General features: G+C 48.1%; 2 protein-coding genes and 2 long non-coding RNA genes across 12 annotated transcripts; 2 read left to right on the top strand and 2 right to left on the bottom strand.

The window, feature by feature from the left end:
• The first annotated feature begins 454 nt into the window (after nt 1–454).
• On the top strand, nt 455–2,658 carry LOC109502526. Its single transcript, XR_002161171.2, has 2 exons — nt 455–834; nt 2,410–2,658. It is a non-coding gene; the product is annotated as an uncharacterized LOC109502526 (long non-coding RNA).
• Nucleotides 1,764–4,380, bottom strand: LOC123379004. The gene is made up of 2 exons (XR_006582859.1): nt 4,180–4,380; nt 1,764–2,498 (listed from the first exon to the last, which is right to left on the bottom strand). It is a non-coding gene; the product is annotated as an uncharacterized LOC123379004 (long non-coding RNA).
• A 1,340-nt stretch (nt 4,381–5,720) lies between these two features.
• On the top strand, nt 5,721–9,409 carry LOC111561636 (transmembrane domain-containing protein TMIGD3). The gene is given in 3 exon segments (XM_023257839.2): nt 5,721–6,172; nt 7,952–8,019; nt 8,756–9,409. Coding segments are annotated over 3 exon segments (465 nt in total). The 5' UTR covers nt 5,721–5,943; the 3' UTR covers nt 8,924–9,409.
• Nucleotides 9,410–17,528: 8,119 nt separating this feature from the next.
• On the bottom strand, nt 17,529–22,590 carry CC1H1orf162 (chromosome C1 C1orf162 homolog). Of its 9 annotated transcripts, none has more exons than XM_045033279.1 (9): nt 22,451–22,589; nt 21,928–22,078; nt 21,601–21,671; nt 20,608–20,727; nt 20,387–20,465; nt 19,145–19,205; nt 18,557–18,651; nt 18,225–18,292; nt 17,529–18,058 (listed from the first exon to the last, which is right to left on the bottom strand). In XM_045033279.1, exons 5-9 carry the CDS (start codon nt 20,421–20,423, stop codon nt 17,900–17,902), a joined length of 420 nt encoding a protein of 139 aa, XP_044889214.1. In that variant the 5' UTR covers nt 20,424–20,465; nt 20,608–20,727; nt 21,601–21,671; nt 21,928–22,078; nt 22,451–22,589; the 3' UTR covers nt 17,529–17,899. The 9 variants fall into 9 exon arrangements, with proteins under 9 accessions (XP_044889214.1, XP_044889213.1, XP_019693172.2 ...); XM_045033278.1 differs by having other exon boundaries at nt 20,387–20,434; XM_019837613.3 differs by lacking the exon at nt 21,601–21,671 and having other exon boundaries at nt 18,225–18,296; nt 18,557–18,569; nt 20,387–20,434; nt 22,451–22,590.
• Nucleotides 22,591–24,960: the final 2,370 nt, after the last annotated feature.

Raw genomic sequence — 24,960 nt, 5'->3', positions numbered from 1 at the left:
ATTAAAAAAAAAAAAGAAAGAAATTTCATTTAAGGGGACTACTTCCCTCAAAACAAAGCAGCAATCCGTCCTGGGTCATCGCTGTGGGAAGATGAGTTTTCTGAGTTTCAGAAAAAACAAACTTTTCTTCTTTCTTTTCCCTTTCTCCTCCTCCCCACTCCCCCACCCTCTGAAGTCCACTGCTTAGCAGATCCACTGAGGGTTTTCAGGGAGTTCAATTTTTTTTTTTAATAATTTTTCTATGTTTATTTATTGTTGAAAGCAAGAGAGAGCGTGCGAGCACGAGTGGGGGAGGGGCAGAGAGAGAGAGAGAGAGAGAGAGAGGAAGACAGAATCCAAAGCAGGCTCTAGACTCTGAGCTGTCAGCACAGACCCGATGTGGGGCTCAAACTCACGAACCTCGAGATCATGACCTGAGCTAAGTCGGATGCTTAACCGACCGGGCCACCCAGGCGCCCCAGGAGTTGCTTTTTTTTTTTTTTATGTTTTGTTTTGCTTTGTTTCAGTGAAATGGGAATGTCCTGAGCTAAGATGTTCCACCAGCCCAGAAGAAGCCCTTAAAATGAGAATGCCTGTTCGAGAGGACTCAGAAAAGATGAACTAAGAATCCCTGGTGAGGGGCTCGGGTAGAAGTGGTGAGCTCCACCCTGGTTTCAGGTTTAGAGATTAGTGTCACCGGCGCTTCCTCCAGGCTGTCTCCCGGCTAGCTCCCTTCAGCTGAACAGTTGAGGGTGGATGTTGGGCTTTTGTTCGCAAGGAATGAGGAAAAAAAGACTACCCAGACAAGACCAAAGTTTGCTTCCTCCTCCTCCATATGAATTCGTTGGAATGAAGGTAGGCGCTGAGTAGCTGGGTTTATTAACCCATTTATTACTATTATTATTATTATTATTAAGTCAACTGTGGAAATAAGCTAGGACCAGATGGGAACAGGCAAAAGCTATCCCAAGCTTGCAGTAGCCAGGGAGTCAGTCACTGCTACTTGGATTTCGGCAGAGACTTAAAGGCGTGCAGAGGAGGGGGGCAGGCTCTACAGGGGAAACTGGGAGGCTTTAGTTGTGCCCTGCCTAGAGGCTGCTGGCCCGGGGAAGCTGTGGGCGGGCTAAGTAGCAGTGGGCATCCTGTGGGATTGGTTAGGAGAGCATATTTGGCTTTCTCTGGTTGGTCCCAAGTTGGAAGCAGGACAAGAATTTGGGAAGCTGTCAGTTATCCCTGGCCATTTGGGGTTGATGGTCACGGGGATTATCGATTGGCGTTCTGGACTTCTGCTAGAGATTATGGTCTGACTTCCTACCAACTGGACTTCTGGTGGGCCGGCTTCCCCGGCCAGTTACTGTAGATAAGATGCTGGTTTCCTGGTCCAGAAATTCTGTCCAGAGGTCTATTGTCATATGTGATCTGGCCATTGCCCACTGGTGTATTCAGTTTCTTACAACCAGATGCGTATTTTCTAGAGAAACTCTGCCCTTTGATGCCACGCCGGGTGTGGTGGGAATGGCAAAACAGGCTGCCTCTTGCCCTGACCACTCAGGTGATATGTGTAGGTCACGTCCCCTTGTAAAACGTAAAGTATCTATAATTTTGCAGTGTTGTTACTGTTGAGGAAGAAGAAGAGTGTGATGGAAAGAACTCTGTGTGTGTGTGTGTGTGTGTGTGTTTTCCTCTGGATTTAGCATCAGATTATCATGGCTGTACTTGGGCATGTGAACTTGGGGCAGTTTCCTAAAACTGAACCTTGTAATATCTGTGTCAGAGTTTGTTTGTTTGTTTGTTTGTTTGTTTTACTTTTTATTATGGAACACTTCAGGCACACAGAAGTGGAGAGACCAGAAAAATGACCCCTCCGATATCTATTATGCTGCTTTAATAATGGTCCACTTACAGCCAATCTTGTTCCCTCTATGCCCCTACCCACCCGCTTGCCCTACCCTGACTATCTTGAAATTTGGGGACATCAATTTATTTCCTCTGCAAACATTTCGGGTTTTATTTCTAAAAGGTAGTTTTTAAATGATCAGTGGGCTTCTGCTTCTTACCCATTCATCTTCTTAGTTTGCCCATCTAAGGAGCAAAAATTAATTCTACCCTTATGAGGCACCAGGAGAACTAACTGCACCACCTGGGAATCAGGATACTGATCAGACACATCCGTCCATTCTCTATAACTCCGGGCCTCTCATTTGCTTTAGAACGTCACCTTTTCATGACTTGCGCACTTCACTGACGTCTGGGCACAATCCATTTCTCCTTCTGTTGGTGCTTTTCTTTGGTTTCACGGCACTTTCTCCGAGCCATTCCCAGTGCACGATTTGCACGCAGCTTTCTCAGAAATAATACTGATTTTAAGAACTATGACCACACAAATGATCAATTGCTATCTAATTTTCATTGGTTTTCTTGATCACACAGGCCAGCCCTGATTCGGCTACAGAGGGAACAACAGCATGAATGCCGGGAGCCATCGGAGAGGCTGGTTCTTGACGATGTCAGGATGCCCTCTGAAACAATGTAACCATAATTTCTTAGCATCATCAACTATGGAGCCACTGTCTAGACTTTTCTCAACTGTTTGCTTCAATCAGGATCCAAATAAGTTCCATATATTGTAATTTGTCATTATTTCTCTTAAGCCCCTTTTAAACTATAGATTCCTCCTTCCTTTCTTCCTTTTTTCTTTTTTCCTCCACCTTGCGGTTCATGTGTTGAACTCGTAGAGGTTTGATGAGGAGTAAATGAGGCAATATGGGTAACACAACCAACATGGTGCAGGTGAAACTCGGCCTAGAGCTGGCCGACATGCTGACTTCGTGTGGATGAGAGAGAGGTCCCCCTGCTTCACAAGAGGACATGATTGAACACCCTGGACGCTCATCCACCTCTGGCCATTGATGGGAAGTGTTGGCTCCGGGGTGTGATAAGTAGTGCTCGGTCTAAATTCACCTGGGAGGTGGTTCCACAATTCAAACCCTAAAAGTCATTGGTCAGGGGGCACCTGGATGGCTCCGTCAGTTACGCCTCTGACTTCAGCTCAGGTCATGATCTTGTGGATCATGGGTTCGAGCCCTGTGTCAGGCTTTCCGCTGCCAGCACAGAGCCCGCCTCAGATCCTTGGTATCCCTCTGTCTGCCACTCCGCCTCGAGTGCACATGTGTGCTCTCTCTCTCGCTCACTTGCTCGCTTGCTCAAAAATAAATAAAAATCGGGGCGCCTGGGTGGCGCAGTCGGTTAAGCGTCCGACTTCAGCCAGGTCACGATCTTGCGGTCCGTGAGTTCGAGCCCCGCGTCGGGCTCTGGGCTGATGGCTCAGAGCCTGGAGCCTGTTTCCGATTCTGTGTCTCCCTCTCTCTCTGCCCCTCCCCCGTTCATGCTCTGTCTCTCTCTGTCCCAAAAATAAATAAATGTTGAAAAAAAAAATTTTTTTTTAAATAAATAAAAATCAAAATCAGTGGTCAGGCCAGGAGTCCCAAAAAGAACCAAGAGAAGCTTCTACCTCTGCATGGACAGATACCCTTGGTTTGCCCCAGCTCTGCCCGGCAAGCTCTCAAGAGTTCTGGAGGCTGCGGCCCTGCCTGCTGACACTCAGACACTCACACCGACACCACTCCATGCTCCAGACACCAGGCACAGCTCATAACAGCTTCGTGCTTTGCCCCTGACCCCGCTCCCTGGGTGAGGCTTCATGGTCCACGCGGGAGTCAGGGGAGATAATTTCCTTACTGGTCTTCCTCTCAACTAAACGAGAACGTGCCTCTGAGCGTGTCGTCCTCTGGCAATAACCCGATCCGCTGGCGGGACAGGGCACAGTTGGACACCTGAATGTGTGTCCGTGCTGATGTGTGTGCCTGTGCCGGTCTGCGTGTGTATAAGGCTTTGTTGTAGCAGGGTGGATTTATCCAGGAGGGGACTCTCCGTTGCTGTTTTGGGGGTGCCAGAAGCCCACAATTTTTTTTCAGTTGCCCATATTGTTATAAAAGTAAGTTTATGTCCACGAATGGCATCCCTCTGATGAGGTCCCCTTGTGCAGTACACAACCTGGATAGCTATACATAGTAGCACTGCTTGGATTGACTGGTCGTTTTGCCCTGGTCTCTTCAAACAGGATCAAACCGGCTTAAGCTCAAAGATATCTGTTTCCTTTAAACAGATCCAGGATTCCTGAAACCCTGGGGCGTATCTTACCATTCCAGGTGAAGGTTCACTTCCTTCCAGTCATGGGGCTCTTCATTCTGCTTCTCTTGACTGTCTTTTCAGGTAAAGATATGGGGAAAGAACATCTGCAGCCTCCAAACTTCTCAGACACCTTGCATTTCCTTCTCCCCTCCTGCTTAGTAGCTCGAACCACCCAAGAAGTGGGATGGGAAAATAAAAGGAGAAAAGAGATCCTGTCCAAATTCACCCTTGCTCTTTGCTCTGCTAAGAGGGTTGTGAGGAATTTGAAAGCCTCAGCGAAAATGTGGGGCTCTGTACTCTCCCTTTCAGTGTAAGGTCCCCTTCCCTCCCCCTTCTCTTCCTCAAAGTGTTTGAGCACATGGACGAGGCTGGGACTTTCCACTGTCTGCCGGTGCCTGAGCCTGAAGGTGGGACTCGGGGGACCAGTCCTGGCTCTGCTGCCCCCCACCCCACCCCCGGCGTGCTGACCTTGATGGCTGTTGTGCCTCTCCCTGGGTCAGGGTCCAGCCCTGTAGGCCGAGCATCACCCCATCTTCCTTGTGGGGTTGATAGGAAAACAAGATATCAAGTCACATCAGTTGACATCCGCGACGTGAGCCTGCCGTGCGGGCTGGTTGTTGGTGGCATCTGAGGGGACCTAGCTGAGAGATGCCTGCTGCTCCCATCTCTGCTCCTTGTTCAGGTACTCCCCCAGCCACCTTCTAGGGGGACACGGAGTACATGACTTCCTCACTACGCAACACGCTGAGATGATGGGGCTGCCCGCATAGGTCTTGTCCGGAGGGAATAGGAAGCTCTCGGCTCCTAAGAACAGAACGTGACTCCCTGTGTTCCCAGCCCTCTGCAGCCCGCAGAAGCCTCCACACCTTCTCGGTTTCTTCCTGAGGGGTCCACAGTGGCGTGGACACAGGGGATCTGCTAACAGTGATCCTCGGGCTCTTCCAGCCCCCCAACAAGCAATGGGGAGAGGCCTCCTAAGTTCTTGATCCCCCGGCCTCAGGCCAGGGGACAGGACTTCTCCAGGGTTGCTACATTAGCTTGCTAGGCCCGCCGTAACAAACGCCACAGACTGGCTGGCCGAAACCACAGAGGTTGATTTCTTCACATTTCCAGAGGCTGGATAGTCCAAGATCAAGGTGTGGGCGGGTTTGCCTTCTGCTGAGACCTCTCTCCTTGGCTTGCAGAGGGCTGCCTTCTCACTGTGTCCTCGCAGGACTTTCCCTCGACCTGTTGTCTGTGTCCTAAACTCCTTTTTCTTTTTCTTTTTTAAATTTTTTTAATGTTTTATTTATTTTTGAGAGAGAGAGAGAGAGAGAGAGAGAGAGAAAGACAGAGTGTGCAAGCAGGGAGGGGCAGAGACAGAGGGAGGCACAGAACCCGAAGCACGCTCGAGGCTCTGAGCCATCAGCACACAATTTTGCTGATAGTGGGACTTGAACTCACGAACCGTGAGATCATGACCTGAGCCGAAGTCGGATGCTCAACTGACTGAGCCACCCAGGCGCCCCCTAAACTCCTTTTTCATAAGGACACCAGTCAGGTTGCATTAGGGCCCATTCTTAATGACCCCCTTTTAACTTAATTACCTCCTTAAAGGCTCAATGGGTCACATTATGAGGTACTAGAGGTTAACTCTTCAATGTGTGAGTTTTAGCGGGACCTCTTTCTGCCCAAAGCAGTTGCTAACCCAGAATAAGCAAAATAAAAAATCAGCCTCCAGTGCTTAAACTGATTTTGCTCCAGTGTGGCGGGAGCTGCAACATATTTAAAAGGATGATGGTGTGTGTGTGTGTGTGTGTGTGTGTGTGTGTGCATGCGTGTCATGCCCTGAGGGACACAGGAAGCCAGCTCATCATCACTCTGTCCTGCCTGACCAAGGAGGATACAGGCTGGTACCCGTGTGGCATCCAGTGAGACTTTGCCAGGGACGACTTGGATTTTACAGAGCTGGTTGTGACTGACGACAGAGGAGGCCTCGCCATTGATTTTTGGTCTGGGAAAGGTAGGGACCCTGTCAGGGGTCTAGTCAGGGGTAACCCGCAGTTGTGCATGTTCGTTGGTGTGGTACATACTCGCTGAGGCCAGTGAGCACCAGGTCAGGCCCCCCTTAGGTTCCTTGGGGTACCCTGGTATCTCCTTCTCTCCAAGGTAGGGTCGTTGCTGATGGTGCCGGGGATTAACTTGGAATTTGGGGAAGAGGAGGGTGGGTGGGTGCAGGGGTGCTCTTGGAACCTCCCTTCCCTCGCAGCGATCTGGCTCATGGCATTTGGAGAGGCTCACGGGGGCTAACAGGTGGGAGAGCTTTGTGTTGCTGGCCAGGAAAGACTCAGAGGTTGTCATTACACGTCTGTGCTCTGTGGCCAACCTAGTAGGTCTAGAATCTTGAAGATCCATTTCTTGAGAGGTGAGTGAAGCTGTAAAAAATGACCCAGGTGTCGGTGGTGCAGTCGGTTAAGCGTCCGATTTCAGCCAGGTCACGATCTCGCAGTCCGTGAGTTCGAGCCCCGCGTCAGGCTCTGGGCTGATGGCTCGGAGCCTGGAGCCTGTTTCCGATTCTGTGTCTCCCTCTCTCTCTGCCCCTCCCCCGTTCATGCTCTGTCTCTCTCTGTCCCAAAAATAAATAAACGTTGAAAAAAAAAATTAAAAAAAAATGACCCAGGTGTCAGGAAGAGGACCTTCAAAGACCGTCCGCTAACTAGTTTCATCATCCACAGGCGTAACTATCACAGCCAAACTGGTTAGGAGTGCAGTTTACACGGGGAGGCCGCTGGGTGGGTGTACGTTGAACTTGAGCCTGTGGTCGGAGGAGGTCTATCTAAGCCGGTCAACTGCTCCTTTGGGCCAGGGCTGAGACACAGCTCTCCAGATGCTCACCCAAATTCTTCTGTCCAATGCTGAAAACCTCTTTTTAAATCAGAAAGCCTCTGCTCAGGCAAAGAGCTTATGAAAAGTACCAGCCTTCCTCTTTTTCCTTCTGTGGCTTCTCAGTGTTTCCATTTCTAGAAGGGATGCCTTTCTATCATAATCCAGAACACAATGCCAGTAGGAAAACAAACCGAGGACTTAAGGGAAGCTACAGGAAGCCTCCTGGGGCTAGAGCATCTTGCTCACACTTGACCAACTAGTAATTTGTTTAAGAAGCATCTTGTTGAATGTGTGGCATCCTTCACACCTAAAATGTTTCTACTGCACTGTTTTAGGCTCGGGATGAAAGAGGCCTCGCCTAAATGTGCTCCTTAGTTTCAGTGAAACAAAGATCCCTGCCCCTCCCCAATGAGATTTGCCAGAGACGGCAGTGTGGGTGGGCCATGGCAGAACTTCCCCCATTGGGTTTCAGTGGCTGCCACGAGCACAGTGTGGCAATGATGCCACCTATCGATCCGTTCCTTAAGGATTGGACTGGCCTTCTTGTGCCTCTGGTATCATAGCCTTCAGCCTGGAACTCTCTAACCATGGGCCACATCTAGTCCACACAGGGCTTTGGTGCACCTCTGGAAAGGTGGCCCTTCCTCTCGGTGCCTGGAGCCCAGTGGCAGGGCATATGGCTTGGCCAGCAGAGGGTGGGCTGGATTTCAGCTCCTACCTGTTCCCTCCAGCCTGTGCCCTGTGCAGGGCGCATTTATACAGCTACGCCCCGTGCCTCTGCTCGACCCAGCAGAGTTGTCCAGAGCACTCGTTCTCTGGGGATTGAATGACGGGCAGAGACGCAGAGATGCCGAAGGCAAAGGACAGGTCTGGGGGCTGGCCTCACTTGACCCCCAACCAGTCCTTTCTGCTGCAGACCTATCAGGCGACAGGAACCGGAGCTGCAGGGCTTCCAATGTGGCACACAAGGCCAATCCCTCCAGGTGAGTCGGACCTTGGGGAGGACAGGCCGGTGTTGGGGGGTTGGGGGGGAGGCAGGCGAGGATAACACAGCGTGGCAACTGATTTGCACCTGCTGCTCTTTAGCTGCATGTCGTTGGTTCTCGTTCTCCACCTGAACTGTGTAGCTTCAATGTGACCATGTGGTTTCTTTCAGAAAAATCTAGTTTAGACTCTTGAACGTAAATAGCAAAAATGCCCTCTCATGATGTTAATTGAAAAGGAGGATCTACGCTAAGGGGAGAGCAGTGTTGCATGCATGAAGGGTGAGACATGGCACCCTCAGCAATGGTCCGGAATGTCTTTGGGACTTTGTCTCTGTCTCTGATCCACTGCTCTCATGTGTGTTTGCTTCCTCTCTCTCTCTCTCTCTCTGCACTGCCCTTTTCTGTTTCGTTGCAGCCACTTCTAGCTCCGGAGTTTATGTCTCCCCGTTCAAGAGGCCATCCAGTCTAAACACTGGATCCTCCTGCTCTGGGTCCATGTTAGTTTCTGAGGCAAGGGCTCAGCCCCGCTTGGTCAGACCGCCAGCCCGGGTCCAAACAGGCGTGGGCTGAAGAACACGGGCACTCTGAAGGGACGTGGTGGCCAGGAGCTACTGGGACTAGGTGGGGTGGGAGCAGGGCAGAGGGACAGATCCCAGGAATGGGGATCCTGAGCACGGAAATGAAAGGTGGTTTCTTTTCAGTCGACATGAAGTCTGTCTGTGATTCCTTCCGATATGTCCATTCTCATAATCTGCATACTGATCACAGGCTTGGGGATACTCTCTATAATTAGTCACTTGTCCGAAAGGCAGAGAAGCCAGAGGAATAGAAGGGGTAAGTGGCCATTGGGGGTGGGGATTAAGGAAAATGAAAGGGCCAAGGAACAACTTTCACACGAGTGAATGTGCCCCTCATCTGTTGCCTGGACCCATGGAGGCCAATGCAGTCAGCCCATAGACAGGGGTAGATTCTGCTTCATGGTGACAAAGGCCCCGTGAGAGGTCACAGAGAGGACACAGTAGCCTTGGTAAGTGGAGGTATGTGTAGACTAGGGAGGAGGGAGGCCCTGAGGTGGTCACACCACGGGTCCCAGTGTGTGCGAGGGCCACCTGCCCCCCCAGCACACAAGCTTTGGGAGGCAGCCTTACTCTTTGAAACTTTTTGTTCATCTGGAGGGACTTACCAAAGGACCTCTGGGGCCACTGGGTAAGCAGACATAGAAAAGTCTCCTTGAGAAGGGTCAGGAGCAGAAGAGGACAGGCCCATGGCCTCAACTGTAGTCTTAAGCCAAGGGAGGAACAGCCCTTAAGCTTTGTGTCTCCTTCTGCCCTTGGGCAATTACAGGTAAAGGCCCAGCTAGAAGCCAGAGAACCAGTCAAGCTCCTTCTGTGATCCCCACACCTCTGGTAAGTTCCTTCCTTGGCTCTTCCTGGGCCCTGCGCCCCACAGCCACCGGACTTAGGGATCTCCCTTCCTAGACAGAGAACAGGAAGTTTGTTCAGCAGGGACTGTGTGGATCTGGGCACCTTTCCTTTGGGGCAGCATCAGAAAAACCAAAAGTCTTAAGGCAACCATGTGGTGGTTCTGCTAACCCCTCAAGTGGACACAGGCTAGAAAGAACATCGTATACAAGTGCCACTGCTTGGCCAGTAGGGTTTCTTTAATTTTCTTTATGTTTATGCTCAGAAGACACAGAAGTACCTTGGGCAGTGGAGAGACTGTAGGCATAGGTACAAAATAGACTCCCCCCTCCTGTGGGTGTGGAAGTGCAGAAAAACATTTCAGAGAATGACGGAAAACACAGGCGCGCACATGCACACACGTGCACGTGTGGCAACACCTGCTACGGAAGCACAGGGGAATCTGAGAGTCACAGCTAAGGCTGTGAGGTCTCCTAGTCTCTCTGTGATAACGTGGCCCCAGGTGGAGCAGGAGCCCTAAGAAATCAAAGCCATGGCTCCATTTTGTCCTCTTAGAGCTTTGGGAACCATGGAGGTGAAGAATATAGACAAGGCAACATCTTTCTCAGTTCTACCCAAGGCTGCTCCCTTCGGGACCCAATTGTATTCTAGGTTTTTTGCTAAGACAGACAACGTCACCGCCTTAAGGCATGATCTTGGGTAACTTGTCGTTTCTCTGGGCCTGTTTTCTTCTCTAGCGATTGAGGACTCCATTCTCATACTCCCCACGAGCTTTTAATTCATGCATTCATTCATTCTTTCAAGCACAAGGACCGTGCTAGATGCTGGGGATACAAAGATGAGCGAAAGACATAGCATCTGTCTTCATGGCACTTATAAGGTAGAGTGGGAGGAAGACAAACTATCACACAGATGAAAAATGTGTCAGCTAGCATAAGGACGGTACGGGAGAAGCACATGGTGTCGTGGAAGTTGAGGCAGCGGAATCCAACCCCCTTCCCTTGTAGCCAGGGGCGGTGCAACCTGTTTCAGCCCCAGCCTGCTTCCTCACACTCAGCCAGTTGAAACATGGCAGCTGGAATCAAGGGCCCTTCCGGCTTTGACGTTCCTGGGCTTTGAAGGGGTCCGGTTGCGTTATATCAGTGAAGCTCGGGGGGAGGTGAATGCAGGCCCCATGTGCCAAGCATCCCTACTGACTGACCAATGGGCTTTGAAGCAATGACAGCTGATTTCTGCCCTGAAGACAAACTTTGGTGTTTAGGCCTCGTAAAGCCACCAGGATAGAGTTTGCAACTTCTGTGGCAGAAACCACTGGGCAGAGGTAGGCAACACATCTCAACTCCATTTCCTTTGTCTATTCCCCACAAAGTAGATGACTCTTTGAAGCCCTCCTCCTGGTGTCCTGGCTCCAAAGATAATGGCTCATCCTGAACAGACATGACTGAAGATCTCTTTCATTTAGTTTATAAATCAAGTGGTGCTGCCATAGTCACCGTGACGACCGGCCCACACCTTGGGGATGGATTGTGATCTCTCAGATGTTCCGAAGGCCCCCCCCCCCGCCCCCCCAGGTTGCCGGCGCTGGCTTGCAGCTAGGTAAGAACAGTATTAGCCACGGGAGCTGTGCTAGGCCATGCCAGAGCAAGGCTGCCGCCGCGGTCGACAACGTCTCAAGATCTTAGTTTCCACACCCTCGGCTAGCTGCCAGGTGAAGAGAGGGCAGCATCTTGGTCAGGGCATCAGGAGATCCCTTGTGTTTTATTGGTTCGCCCATGAACTCCTCACTGGTGTTGAATAAACTCTTGAGGCATGACTAACGTCTCCTGGGATATCACTGGAAATGGATTTCTGGGAAAGTTTAAACTATGATATTGCAATATCTGCTTCTACATTGGTATTACACGCCGTCCTACCCCCATGAGGCGAAATCAACGTTTCTCCGATCTTCTTGGGGAAAAGGTGGTCCTCTGTGGGAAACCGCCACCAGACTGAACGGATGCTGCTCGTGACCGGTGAGAAGCCGAGGCGTGGTGGGTGAAATATTCGGTCAAACCAGGAAACACAAATCAAGACCGAGGCATCGGCAGCCGTGGGTGCAAGTGAAGCTATACCGTCATTAACGGCAGAATTACCTAAGCTCTCAGCAACCACCTGCACGTCTGCGCCTTCTCTCACCATATAAAGTCTTTTCCTGCAATTTCAGGGGGTTCCCAGGGGCTCCCCATCACCGCCTCTGCTGCCCTCATAAAAACCCCGCTCTTCTGGTATCTTGCAGTAGGGTGCCGGCCAGTGTCAGCGCTCAGGGTAATCAGCAGTCCTGAGGTCAGCGTGGGGCGGGGGCAGGGAGAATGGCTCATGCCACAATTCTGCACATGCCCCACACATTTAGGTCCAGGCTTTCACGGTGTCTTCCACCCAAACCCCTCTGTCGGTGGGGAGCTCAACGCTACCCAGAAGCCCGATGAGAAGGGGCAGGGGTGTGGGGACCATCCGTTTCCCGCCATCCTCCCTGTGTCCTTGTGGCCAGACCCCCTCCCTCCCAGAGTCTCAGAGCAAACAGCGTCAAAAGTGTTGCCTTTTCCCTCATCTACAAAACAACTCCAGGCCCTCCTCCGTGGCCATGTTCAAGCACAAGCCTGCCGATTCTACAAATAGCAATCCAGTCTGGGCCCCGTGGGGCCATCTTACTGCACGAGGCAAGACAGCAGGCATCAATCTTCCATGACAGATGAAGACATCTATCGCTATTCTTGGAAGATGTATACTTATGAATCTGGAGAGCCATTTCCCTAAGAATCCTACAGGTTGGCTCTGATTCCATGAACCAGGGTTCTAGAGCCTTTTTTTTCCCTCCCGTCCCTGGCACTGACCTTTTGAACCTCTGGGCAATTATTTAATGGCTCATTTCATCCAGCAAGACCAGGTGCACAGCAGTTTTCACGACAGGGAGACAAAACCCAAAACTTTGTAAACGTACGGCTCTGCTACTAAAAATGGGGAAGCTTCAAGAAAAAAGCAAGAGCAATTAATGTGATACTTCATGTCCAAGTGGGTGGCCCTGAGACAATGCTTACTCCTCCTCTTGGAGCCATGTAGAAAGCACTGGCTCTCGACTGGAAAGCTGAGGTGGCTTCTAGCTTCACAGGTCTGTAGAATTGTTTGCTGTCAGCCCCGAGTTTGGGAACGGGTGACAGCTAGAGAGACCGCCCTGAGGTGCTCCCCACAGCCAACGACAGAAGAGCCTCCTCGGCTGCCCTCCCGGGGCTGGCCACTCTGCTGTGCTGTGGCCTCTGCACAAGACTCGTCCCCAAACCGTCTTTCCCCTCGGTTTGTTTGCTCCCAAACTGGGCCCGCTCTTCCACTGCCTTCTCAAAATCCAGCTGTCAATGGATGCTAAGGCGGCTCAGGTGAAGCGTTCGACTTCGTGGTTTGTGCGTTCGAGCCCGGAATCAGGCTCTATACGCTGACAGCGTGGAGCCTGCTTCAGATCCTCTGTCTCCCTTGCTCTCTGCCCCTCCCTCTCTCTCTTTCTTAAAAATAAATAAACACTGATTTTAAAAAATCCAGCTCTCAGGAGCCACTGCTCCATCTCAGAATGCACACGCTCTCGATTAGGTCACCTGACTTTCCCTTGCTAGTTTCTCTGCCAGTCTACCTGCTCTGGGTGGGCCAGCTTAGCGTGCAGGCAAGATGCCAGGAATCGGAAGTTGGAAGACTTGGATTTAAATGTTGCTCTGCCACTTACTAGATGCGAGACATTGGCCAAATTGATTTCTTTGAATGTTAATTTTCCTACCTCAGTTTCTTAAAAATATTACCTAATGTATTTTTTAATGCTTATTTAAGAGAGAGAAAGAGAGCGAGGGAGGGGCAGAGAGAGAGGGAGAGAGAGACAATCCCAAGCAGGTTCTGCAATGTCAGTGCAGAGCCCGATGCAGGGCTCAAGCTCATGAAACGTGAGATCATGACCTGAGCCAAAACCAAGGGTCAGATGCTTAACTGACTGAGCCCCCCCAGGCACCCCTTACCTAATGTTTTTTTAAAAGAGATTTGTGGAGGGGTGCCTGGGTGGCACAGTCGGTTAAGCGTCCGACTTCAGCCAGGTCACGATCTCGCAGTCCGTGAGTTCGAGCCCCGTGTCAGGCTCTGGGCTGATGGCTCGAGCCTGGAGCCTGTTTCCGATTCTGTGTCTCCCTCTCTCTCTGCCCCTCCCCCGTTCATGCTCTGTCTCTCTCTGTCCCAAAAAATAAATAAAAAACATTGAAAAAAGAGATTTGTGGAGGCTGCTTGCCTCCCATTCTTGCTTCCTTTGCTGCAGACTGAGCTCCATTAGGGTAACACTCCTCAATGATACCCCAACAGAGAAGAAGTGACCTATCTGATGTGAGTCTATGGGTGGGACACTGGGTGTACCCGCTCTGCCCTTCCTCTTCTTTTTTTCTTTTAATTTTTTAAGTTTATTTATTCTTGAGAGATAGAGAGAGACAGAGAATGAGCGGGGGTGCTGGGGGGGAGAGAGGGGAAACACAGAATCCAAAGCAGGCTCCAGGCTCTGAGCTGTCAGCACAGAGCCTGACACGGGGCTCAAACCCACAAACCGCGAGATCATGACCTGAGCCGAAGCCGGACGCTTAACTGACCTAGCCACCCAGGCGCCCCTTCCTCTTCCTTTTTTAACCAGCAAAGGAAAGTCTGGGTGCAGCTTTCAAAGAGCACATGATCTCTTCTGCAACTCCTGGGGGCAGCTGAGCCACTGGTTGGGATGTGGGGAGGGGAGGGGACTTGCCCAATTCTCTGACGACACACTTTCTCTGTGTTCTCCAGTGCTACGTTTGTAATAAAGATAGTACTTTGTTCTTTCTCTGCTGAGTCCTCTTGTTTCTCGGCTCAGAATTCAGGTGGAGACGGGAGCACTGGGTATCAGGTCCCCTGAAGATCCTCATCAAGGTAAATGAAGAACTTCAAAAGTCACAGAAAGGATCGGGCACCTAGGTGGCTCAGTTGGTTAAGGGTCCGACTTCGGCTCAGGGCATGATCTCGAGGTTCAAAGGTTTAAGCCCCACATCAGGCTCTGTGCTGAAAGCTCGGAGCCTGGAGTCTGCTTTGGCTTCTGTGTCTCCCTCTCTCTGCCCCTCCCCTGCTCGTGCTCTGTCTCTCTCTCTCTCTCTCTCTCTCTCAAAAATAAATAAAAATATTAAAAAAAAAGTTACCGAAAGGCTTTTAAGGGACAATACCTCCTCCCACCCTTACCCCTCAGTCCCTCAGTTATCAAGCTCCCAGGGGATCAATCACTAAGACCAGTTCATGGTGTTTTCTTTCAGAGACTAGATGTGCACAAATACAGGTGCACACCCGTGCAGGCACACATGTGCATACACACACACACACACGTCCTCTACTGGATGTGGATAGAGTGTATTCAGAATTCTGTTCTGCAGCTGACACTTTTCATCTAACATAACTTGGAAATCCTTTTTTTCTTCGAACATAGAGTGGCTTCCTTCTTTTTAATGGCTACGTTGTACTCCATTAGCCAGTCCCCTCTTCAACAGGCACTGAGGGTTTTCTCCATCTCTCACTGTTTCAGATCGTTGATGATAATGGAAAAACGGGCAAACTCCGGAGCCAGCCTCCGTAGGTGTGAGCCCCAGCGCCCCTATTTACTTAGCAGTGTGAACTCGGGCAAGTTACTGGGCCTCTCGGAGCCTCCCTTTCTGTTCTGAAACGGGAACAGTAAAACTGTCACCTCCTAGTGTTTTGTGAGGCTTCCATGAACACGTGCCAAACACTTAGAATACGCTTCGAGTATAACAAGCCTTGCTAAGTGTTAGGCGATCTTATGAACTGCAATTTCAACTACATAGGCGACTTTCCATAGGATGTGTTTGCAGCAATAGATTTTTTTTTTAATATAAAATTTGTTGTCAAATTAGTTTCCATACAACACCCGGTGCTCATCCCAACAGGTGCCCTGCTCAATGCCCATCACCCACTTCGCAGCAGCAGATTTTAAAACATCACCAGCTCTTGCCAAAGAGCAAGAGTATGTGTGCCTTGGGTCTCCACAGTCCTGCCCAAGCTGTTTGTTAGCAAACTTTCTGAAGGTCGCCAACCTCACTGACAGAAAAGATCTAATTGTAGTTTCAACTACTGTTTCTCTCATTACGAGTAAACTTGCGTACCTCTTCATATGTTTAAACAAGCCACTTACATTTCCTTTTCTGTGACCAACAGACCTATCCTTGGTCTTCTATTTTCTACTGCGTTGCTGATTTCTTCCCTGTTGACTTAATATATTAGGAGCCCTAATATATTCCGGAGCTCTTAGTATATTAAGAAAATTAGCCTTTTGGCTATAAGGTGCTTTGCAAATATTTTCCAAGCTTGGCATTTTGAATAGTATTTTGTAACCCCAGTTAATCAGTCTTTTCTGGTTTATTGGCTCCAGGTCATACATTTGAGGCATGCACCACTATGTTTTAAAAATTCTCCTATAGGGGCGCCTGGGTGGCGCAGTCGGTTAAGCGTCCGACTTCAGCCAGGTCACGATCTCGCGGTCCGTGAGTTCGAGCCCCGCGTCAGGCTCTGGGCTGATGGCTCAGAGCCTGGAGCCTGTTTCCGATTCTGTGTCTCCCTCTCTCTCTGCCCCTCCCCCGTTCATGCTCTGTCTCTCTCTGTCCCAAAAATAAATAAACGTTGAAAAAAAAAATTAAAAATTCTCCTATATATTCTTCTGGTACTTTAAAATTTTTTATTTATTACTTTAATTTTTTTAAATGTTTATTTATTTTGAGAGAGAGCGTGCGCCTGTGTGCGAGCAGGGGAGGAGCAGAGAGAGGGAGAGAGAGAGTCCCAAGCAGCCTCCACATGGTTAGCATGGAGCCCAACGTAGGGCTCAAACCCACGAACCGTGAGATCATGTCCTGAGCTGAAATCAAGAGTCGGACCCTCAACCGACGAGGCCACCTAGGCGCCCCTCTTCTAATACTTTTATAATGTTTTTACAGTTAAATTTTTTATGTATCTTGAATTTATTATGATTTAAGAAGGGAGGTGTAGATTCTGGTCTTACTTTCATCCATATGGCTACCTACCTGTTTAAACACCGTTTATGAATTAACCAATTTCCCCCAAATGATTGGATACGCTATCTTCGTCATACTCTAAATTTCTTCATGGATTTTGATCTTTTTTTAGTCTTTTTACTCTATCCCATTTGTTTATTCATGAACCAGGAACATGTTTTAGTCCGTCATGCTTGATAAAATAATACTTTTAGTTAGCTGTGAGGACTAGCTTTCCCAGATTACTTTTATTTGCCTCTTTGTATAGATTTTCCTGGATTTACTTTCTTGTTTATTATCTATACAGGAACCTCACTGAGTGAAAAATAACCTTATTGGTATTTTTACTGGGATTATATATGGGATTATCCATTAGGATTTAGGGGAGTTAACATTTAATCCTTAGTTCCATGTAATATTGCTTGGCATATCTTTTATGCTATAGCAAGAAGGTGATTTGAATAGCACTTTACACAACAGGGACCTTGTATTTATGTAAAACTCTGGAACGTATGAAGTACCTAAGTAGATGCCATCTCACTTATTCTCACACTAAGAGGTAAGTATTGTTCTGTTTTCAAGATGAAGCAGTTGAAGCTTTAAAAAGTTTAACAACACACTTGGGGCGCTTGGGCGGCTCAGTCCGTTAAGCATCCGACATGGGCTCAGGTCATGACCTCAGGGTTCATGAGTTCGAGCCCCAGGTCGGGCTCTGTGCCAATAGCTCAGAGCTTGGAACCTGCTTCGGATTCTGTGTCTCCCTCTCTCTCTGCCCCTCCCCTGCTCATGCTCTGTCTCTCTCTCTTTCAAAAATAAACATTTTAAAAAATCAAAAAAAAAAAGTTTCACACACTTACCCAAAAGAATGCAGCTAGTTGGTGCAGAGCTTGAGACCTGTGCCCCAATCAATCCTGAACTTGATCTAGAGTCCCGTCACCTCTGTTAGGCTTCTGGCTGTGCATGAGCTCTGCGTCTTTGGAGGTGACGGGGACAGACAAATGCATGATGCAGGAGGGGCCGGCTTTGCTGGGGGTTTGCTTTTATTCGTAATTCTTGCTAACTTGCCCAGTTGGTTGACTTCTCCCAAACTGATCAGCGGCCCTGAGTGAACACTCTTTGTGCCCTGAGCTCTGTACTACCACACTCGTTGAAAGGGGACGAGCGAGGCAGTCTCAGCCCTTGAAGGGCTATCAGACTGTCTGTTCAAGCGGCCGGGTCAGCAATCTTTTCTCAGGCCAAGGGAAAGATGGGCCCTTGGTCTTCAAACATGCTGGCTAACATGGCCAGATCACACCCCAACAACTCCAACTGTAGTCTGGTCAGGCTGTGGTCCCAAATTTGTCCAAAGGGAAAGTGATATATAAAGACGGAGCTGAGATAAGAGGGACTGGCGTCAAGCCTCCCTGGAAAGGTCGGGTGAGTTTGTCACTTTGATCTGAGAGTAGACAACCGGATCCAAGCCTGCAGAATGTTTCTCAGTCAGGTGATGATTCTTTTCTGCGATTTGGAAAGTCATGCTAGCATAGGTGAGTGCTTCCTCTGGGGATGAAAGCTGCAGAGGAAGGAGGAGGAGGCAGAGGAGTGAGTGAGTTGGATTCGGAGGAAGGTGTCTCTTTAGAAGCCATTTGGAAGCTGTGGTCACAAAGGACCAAAGAGATCAGAAGAACCCTTCCAAGATGCACTTGCCCAGGGTCCCGGAAACAATGTGGTCATCTTACCTTGGCCGGAGGATCTTGGCCAGAGTGAGGATCGAAGGGAGGATCCAGGGCGCAGGGACTAGAGTGACCTGCCTCAGGTGCCAGGAAAGAGAGGGACAAGTCTCAGCAATGGGGTCTGGAAGAATGGGAAGGCTTTCCCTGCAGGCTGGGGTGAAGGCTGGGTGTTGGAGGTGGGAAGCATGGAAGGTGGGAGGGCAGGTGGAGAAGTTTGGGGATTCAGGTCCTCAGTCTGCAGACAGGGTGAGCTCCCTGGGTTCTACTCCCCCTCAGAGCCACGTCTGTTCTCAACGGCTGGGCAGTGAGAGCCGTGCCGTCTCTCAGAGACCACTTACGTTTCCTGTAGTTCTTTATGACGAAGAAGATAAGGGCCAACAGCAGCAGCGTGAGCAGGACCCCGGCAAAAAAGGCCAAGAGCAAATACTGTATGCTGTTTTGGCAAAGAAAGGGACGAGACGGACCACTGGACTTTCTGAAGGCCTTTGCCAGAAGCCAGAAGGTCCTCTTTCCCACCCGTGCATAAATCCCTGCTATAGCTGCCATGTTGGTTAGGTGACTTTCACTCTTACCCACTGCTTTTCAGCTTTTTGCTTTTGGGTTCCAGAACTATTTGAGGCCTCAGTGGAAACTGTGGGCTCTCTTCCCTCCCTAAAATCTTCATAGGTACCCCCCCCCCCCACCCCAGAGCAGATTTCATCTATCCGCCGAGGGGATTCATGGATCTCTTGAGGGATCTCCCCTCCCTGGGCAACCTGGGGTTAAGAACCACACTCTGAAAGTAAAAACACCAGTTCAGTTCTTCAGCTGTTTCTGGTCCCTTTTCCCCAGACCGCCCTCCTAAGTTCCTCCTAAGTCACCCTCCCAAGCTGGCAACGCAAAATCCGGGGCCTTGGGGTACCAGACGAAATGGGTGGAGCACTTACTTGGTGCGCTCCCAGAAGGAGAACGGAGGTGTTGGGGCTACTGTGTTGGTGCTTTGTTCGTCTGTGAGAGAACAGAAAGGGGATTAGTGTCCCTGTCCCGTCTCATGAATGTCCCCAGGCGCCCCTCCCTATCCAAGCAACCCGTGGAGATAAATGCTGGGGGTGCTACACTCTGCAATAGGGGAGGGGTGACTGAGCGGCTTAAGTGTCCGACTTTTGGTTTCAGCTCAGGTCACAATCTCACAGTTCAGGAGTTCAAGCCCCGCGTCCGGCTGAGCGCAGAGCCTGCTTGGGATTCTGTGTCTCCCTATCTCTCTGCCCCTCCCCTGCTGATGTTCTCTCCCTGTCTCTCAAAAATAAATAAACATTAAAAAAAAAAAAAAAAAAGAAGAGAACAGTGTTTCCTAGATCCTCGATCCTTTCATGTGAAAATTAGAGTTGGAAGTTAAAAAACAATCAGCTTAGGGGCACCTGGGTGGCTCACTTGGTTAAGCCTCCGACTTCTGGTCATGACTCACAGTTTGTGAGTTCGAGCCCCGCGTCAGGCTCTGTGCTGACAGCTCGGAGCCTGGAGCCTGCTTCAGATTCTGTCTCCCTCTCTCTCTGCCCCTCTGCCACTCATGCTGTCTCTCTTTCTCTCTCTCAAAAATAAACATTAAAACAACAAACAAAAAACCCCATCAGCTAAACCAATGAAAGAGAAGCCTAGCGTTTTTGCAGTCCCATGTGTCCCTTTGACAAACAAACAAACAAACAAACCTCTCCTGTGGCCCCTCAAAGATTTAATAGGACCCCTAGGAGATATGCTCCCTGGGACTTAAGCCAACAATCTCAAGGCCAGGGAGTAGAGAACCAAAAGCAAAACCCAGAACTAGCATTTCCCAATGTTTTAGGGAACTTGGCCTTGTAAACTGCTACTTATTTTAGTTTGTTCCTTTGTTTGCAGGGCAGCTTTTCACAGTGACTAGCCAAAGGCAGCGACAGGGCAGGGTGTTAATGCCTGCACCATAAATAGGGGACCAGGAAGGGAAGGGAAGTGTATTGTCATAAACTACCCAGCCCGTCTGGTACCGAGCACAGAGACATGCTTTACTCAAATTGGGAGGACCAGATTGTTCTCTCTGGTTCCCCTTTTCTCTCTTCCTGTCATTAGATTCTGCGTCAAGGTAAAATTGATGGTGGTGATGCCAGTCCAGATTAACTCAGCAGTGGGGCAGGTAACGGTTCCTGTCCTGGACTTACTGTTGTTGCATTCAGGTTTGGAATGACCTCCTCCCATGCCGTCTTCTCCTGAGAATAAAAAAGGTTCCTCTTAGAAAGCCTGGAAAGGAAAGGCAACAAAGGGGCAAACTCTGAGAGTGTGATTTGAATATCAGAGCGGTAGCAATGAGAGAGAGGCAAGTCAGGGTGGGTGTTCTGGTGAGGCCAAGGGTCACAGACTTCATATGGTATGGTTACCACACCTCAGCAACTAGTCCTCAGCTTTGCACGTCCGGAATTAATCTTAGCGGGGCACCAAGAATAGGCTGATTGGTCCAGAACCGACTCACAAGCAAGTAACTCACACGAGACTGATGTAGACACTGAAACGACATAAGGAACGTGTTGTGTCACCAGTGTGTTCTATCAGAACATATAAAAAAGTCAGTTAAAACCAGTTTTTCTTGGTAAACATTGAATCGAACTAAGTATGGGAGAAGATGAAAGCATGACTTTAAGACTGAACGTCATATAGGTCTGATGTATTTGCCTCACTCCTCCCTGGCGGTGCTGGGTAAGCTTGGACCCATTTTTTTCTTCAAGGTCCTTCCTCTAGGCTGTATCAGAGCTTTTATTCTGTCCACATATTGTCTTTCCAAGTATGTCAGTGTCCTTATCTAGGCTATGGTTCTGCTTGTCATGTGAAACTTTCTGTATTTTCTCTTTCATTTATTTGTACTAAAAAGATAAAGTACCTAAAGGCAGCAGAGTAAAATAACCCCAAATCCCACTATCAATTATTAATATTTTAGTGTATTCTTTTTAGTTATACTTCCATGCATTTTCCTAAAATCTGGTTGAGCCTTCTTCATGTCTCCTTTTTTGTTATTTTTACTAAGTTTTTTTTTAATCATAAACATCCCTCCCATGCCACTCAAAACTCTCCATAAGCATTTTTAGTGGTGATAGGCCTTTCTGCTACAGCTATGTACTATAGTGTGCTTAACCACTTTCTTCGCTGATAAAAATGGTTTCCACCTTTATTTATATAAAATAATAATTTTAGAAGACCACAGTTCTACTTCATATTGAGACATGCCCTGACAAGAATTTTTGGCTCTCCTTATACCTGCTGTACTTTAAGGTCATGTATTTAGACAACAAATGCCATCAATTATTTGTGTTTAATTGTTCAGCTTTCAAAAGTGAATGAATTTCCAAGTCCTTGAACATGGGGAGGGGCGGGAGAAGGATACCTCATCGCCATGTACCAGTTACAACCGCAACAGCAACATTAAGTGCCTTACAGTTGGCCAAAGAATGTAACCTAGGGTAATAAGAAAAGTGCCGACAGGAAAATTTGGTGAGAATTCTGAGACACGAGATACAGGAAGCCCACCATTACAGCAGAATCACCGGTGATAACAATTTTTCTAGCATTTGTTGCTCCTTTTCTAATTTAAGTCAACAGTGCTCTTTGTAGAGCACCATAAAATATTTAGTACAGAGTATTTTCGAAATATCGAAATATGTGTCTGCCCTAAAAAGACTCTGATCCCCTAGGAATTTGTACTGAACCTTACCACTGGGGAGATGAGAGGGAGAGGATTGGAGAGGATCCGGATCCGCAGGATTCGGTAAAATCTTAATCTTCACTTGAATGGCTCTCAATTTACCACCATCGCAAAGAAATGTCACCGTTGCCACCTTTAAAATATTTTGGGCCACCCCACCCTGAAAGACAAAACCCTCACACACAGTGCTGCAGGGAAATAACTACTTACAGATCCAGGCCAAGAAAAGCAGGAAACACATTTCCATTTGAAAACAACACTCCAAACAAACATTTGACGGAGCATAAATTAAAATAGAAACAGCTATCTACTTTCCCACATTTTCCCCTCCCCGGGAAAGAATCTTACTGATTGCCACAAAATCGACCAACTAACTGCAGCTACTCAAAATACAACCCTTCCCCCACCAAATAAAATTAAACAGAAGAAAAAAAAAAAAAAAAAGGATAGCAACCACTAAAAATTAGATGACATTTTCTTTTGGTGAATGATTATTTCATCTAGATTAAAAGCATGGGAGTAAAGGCATTACCTTCTAAGAAAAAGTCCGGTCACAAGACGCCAATCGTGTAAGACTGAACTTTTCACTTGCTTCCGTGACTTAGTACTACTTTTCAGAAATGACGAAAGGATTACTGCTATTGCCGCCATCAGGCTGTATGTCGCAAAGATCTTATCTGAACCTGAGGGCAGACTTCCTCTTTGAGGCCAACACTGTATATATATATATATATATATATATATATATATATATATACTTTTAATTGTTTTTTATAAAAGCATATATTTTTGAATTCCATAAACAGCTTCTTTCGTATCTTTTGACACACGAACACCAGAACGTAGGGGGTTAAGACAAGTTTATTTCTAATGAAGTGTTTCTTACGTATTTAAACACCATGCTAGATGAGGTGGAGGTCACAGCAGGATGATATTATCGCGGACACCAAGCATCTTAAAATCTCGTTTGTTCTAACCAGAAAGATGAGGTCGATAAGGAGAAACGGAGAGCGCTATCAAGGGTGAAGGGCCGGCTGGCTGGGCACACATGAAATGTGTCGACAGTTATGGCGATCCCTTCAAAGGGAAGACGAATCATTTATTTCTTTTTAAAGTTCATTTTTTTATTTTGAGAGAGAGAGAGAGAGAGAGCGCACAAGCGGGGAGAGGCAGAGAGAGAGGGAGAGAGAAGGGATCCCAAGCAGGCTCTGCACTGTCAGCGCGGAGCCAGATGCGGGGCTGGAACTCACAAATCGTGACACCATGACCTGAGTGGAAACCAAGAGTCAGATGCTTAACCGACTGAGCCATCCAGGCACCCCACGAATTATTTCTTTATAAATATGTATTCATAACATAATGTTAATAAAGTACCCTGCCTCTTTTTTTTTTTAATTTTATAATGTTTATTTTTGAGAGCACAAGTGGGGGAGGGGCAGAGACAGAGAGAGAGGCACAGATTCTGGAACAGGCTCCAGGCTCTGAGCTGTCAGCACGGAGCCGGACGTGGGGCTTGAACCTATGAACCGAGAGATCATGAGCTAAGCCAAAGTCGGATGCTCAACCAACTGAGCCACCTAGGCACCCCTAAAGTACTCTCTGCCTCTTAAAAGGGGTAGTAAAAAGTAGAGGGAAGATGAATTTAGAAAAATAAACATAGGGATCTAGAAATATTATCCAAAATGGAATTTATGAAAGATGTACTATTATTAATTCACAGATATTTAAGAAATTCGGAGCATGGCAATTTCTAAGAACACCATCGAGGTCCTGGTCACTCTTGTGTTTTGTGTTTGACATTATAAGAAAACAACACCTTGAGAGTGAAATCTGATATTTAAAGGGTTCAAGAAGTGTGAAAAAAGAAAATATCCCCTGAAATTATTATTTTTTAGGTATCTTTTTTTTTTTTTACAAAAGAATGTCCTCAATTTTGGAGTTTATGGAAAATAAAGCAAGAATTCTCATGCTTATGAGGCTAAAGCAATCAAAGAGAGGGCTCAGTGGATTATCCTCTTAGTATAACTCAAAGAAACTATTGAAATAGAGGAAAAACACCTTTTTAAAAAAATTTTTTTAATGCTCATTTAAAAAATTGTTTTTTACATTTATTTATTTTTGAGAAACAGAGTGAGACAAAGCGTGAGAAGGGGAGGGAAAGAGAGAGAAGCAGACACAGAATCTGAAGCAGGCTCCAGGCTCTGAGCGAGCAGTCAGCACAGAGCCTGATGTGGGGCTCGAACCACAAACTGTGAGATCATGACCTGAGCTGAAGTCGGTCGCTCAACCGACTGAGCCACCCAGTTGCCCCTTAATGTTCATTTTTGAGAGAGAGAGACAGACAGAACGCAAGTGGGGGTGAGGCAGAGAGAGAGAGACACACACAGAATCCAAAGCAGGCTCTAGGCTCTGAGCTGTCAGCAAGGAGCCCGACGCGGGGCTCAAACTCACAAACCGTGAGACCATGACCTGAGCCAGAGTCAGACACCCAACCAACTGAGCCACCCAGGTGCCCCAAAAAACACCTTTAACTTGGAATTACTGTCTCTGGATTGTTAATCAAGAAATGCACACTATTTTTTTTTTTTTTTGGTATAGTATTTGAAAACAATAAACATTTGATAGTTTGGAAAAATATATAAAATATTAATACATATAATCACTAACAAAAAAATAGTGAACTGGGTGCAGTAGATATTTCAGAGAACAGGGCAGAAAATTTCATGAGGCCTACCGTCTGAGAAGAGAGATGGTAAGAAAACAACAGACTGATTACAGATGGTGTTGAGGGCCATGAAGGAAAGAAGCCGAGTACCATGCTAGAGAGTAAATGATGGGAGAATGTCATTAGATGAAATGGATGGCCGGGGATGGTCTGTCCAAAGAGCAAGCACTGAGGACAAGAGGACGGGAAAGATGGTTCCAGGCAGAGGGCAGAGCAACTTGTGGGCCTGGAGAAAGGAAGAGCTGGCGGAACGGGCAGAGCTGGTGAAATCAGGCCGGGCTTTGCACAGGTACGCCTGGAGCTGGGGCTCTGGGGCC

This window comes from Felis catus, chromosome C1 (genome assembly GCF_018350175.1).
Source record: "Felis catus isolate Fca126 chromosome C1, F.catus_Fca126_mat1.0, whole genome shotgun sequence".
Classification (NCBI taxonomy): Eukaryota; Metazoa; Chordata; class Mammalia; order Carnivora; family Felidae; genus Felis; species Felis catus.
This window is presented reverse-complemented; position numbering and strand designations above follow the sequence as displayed.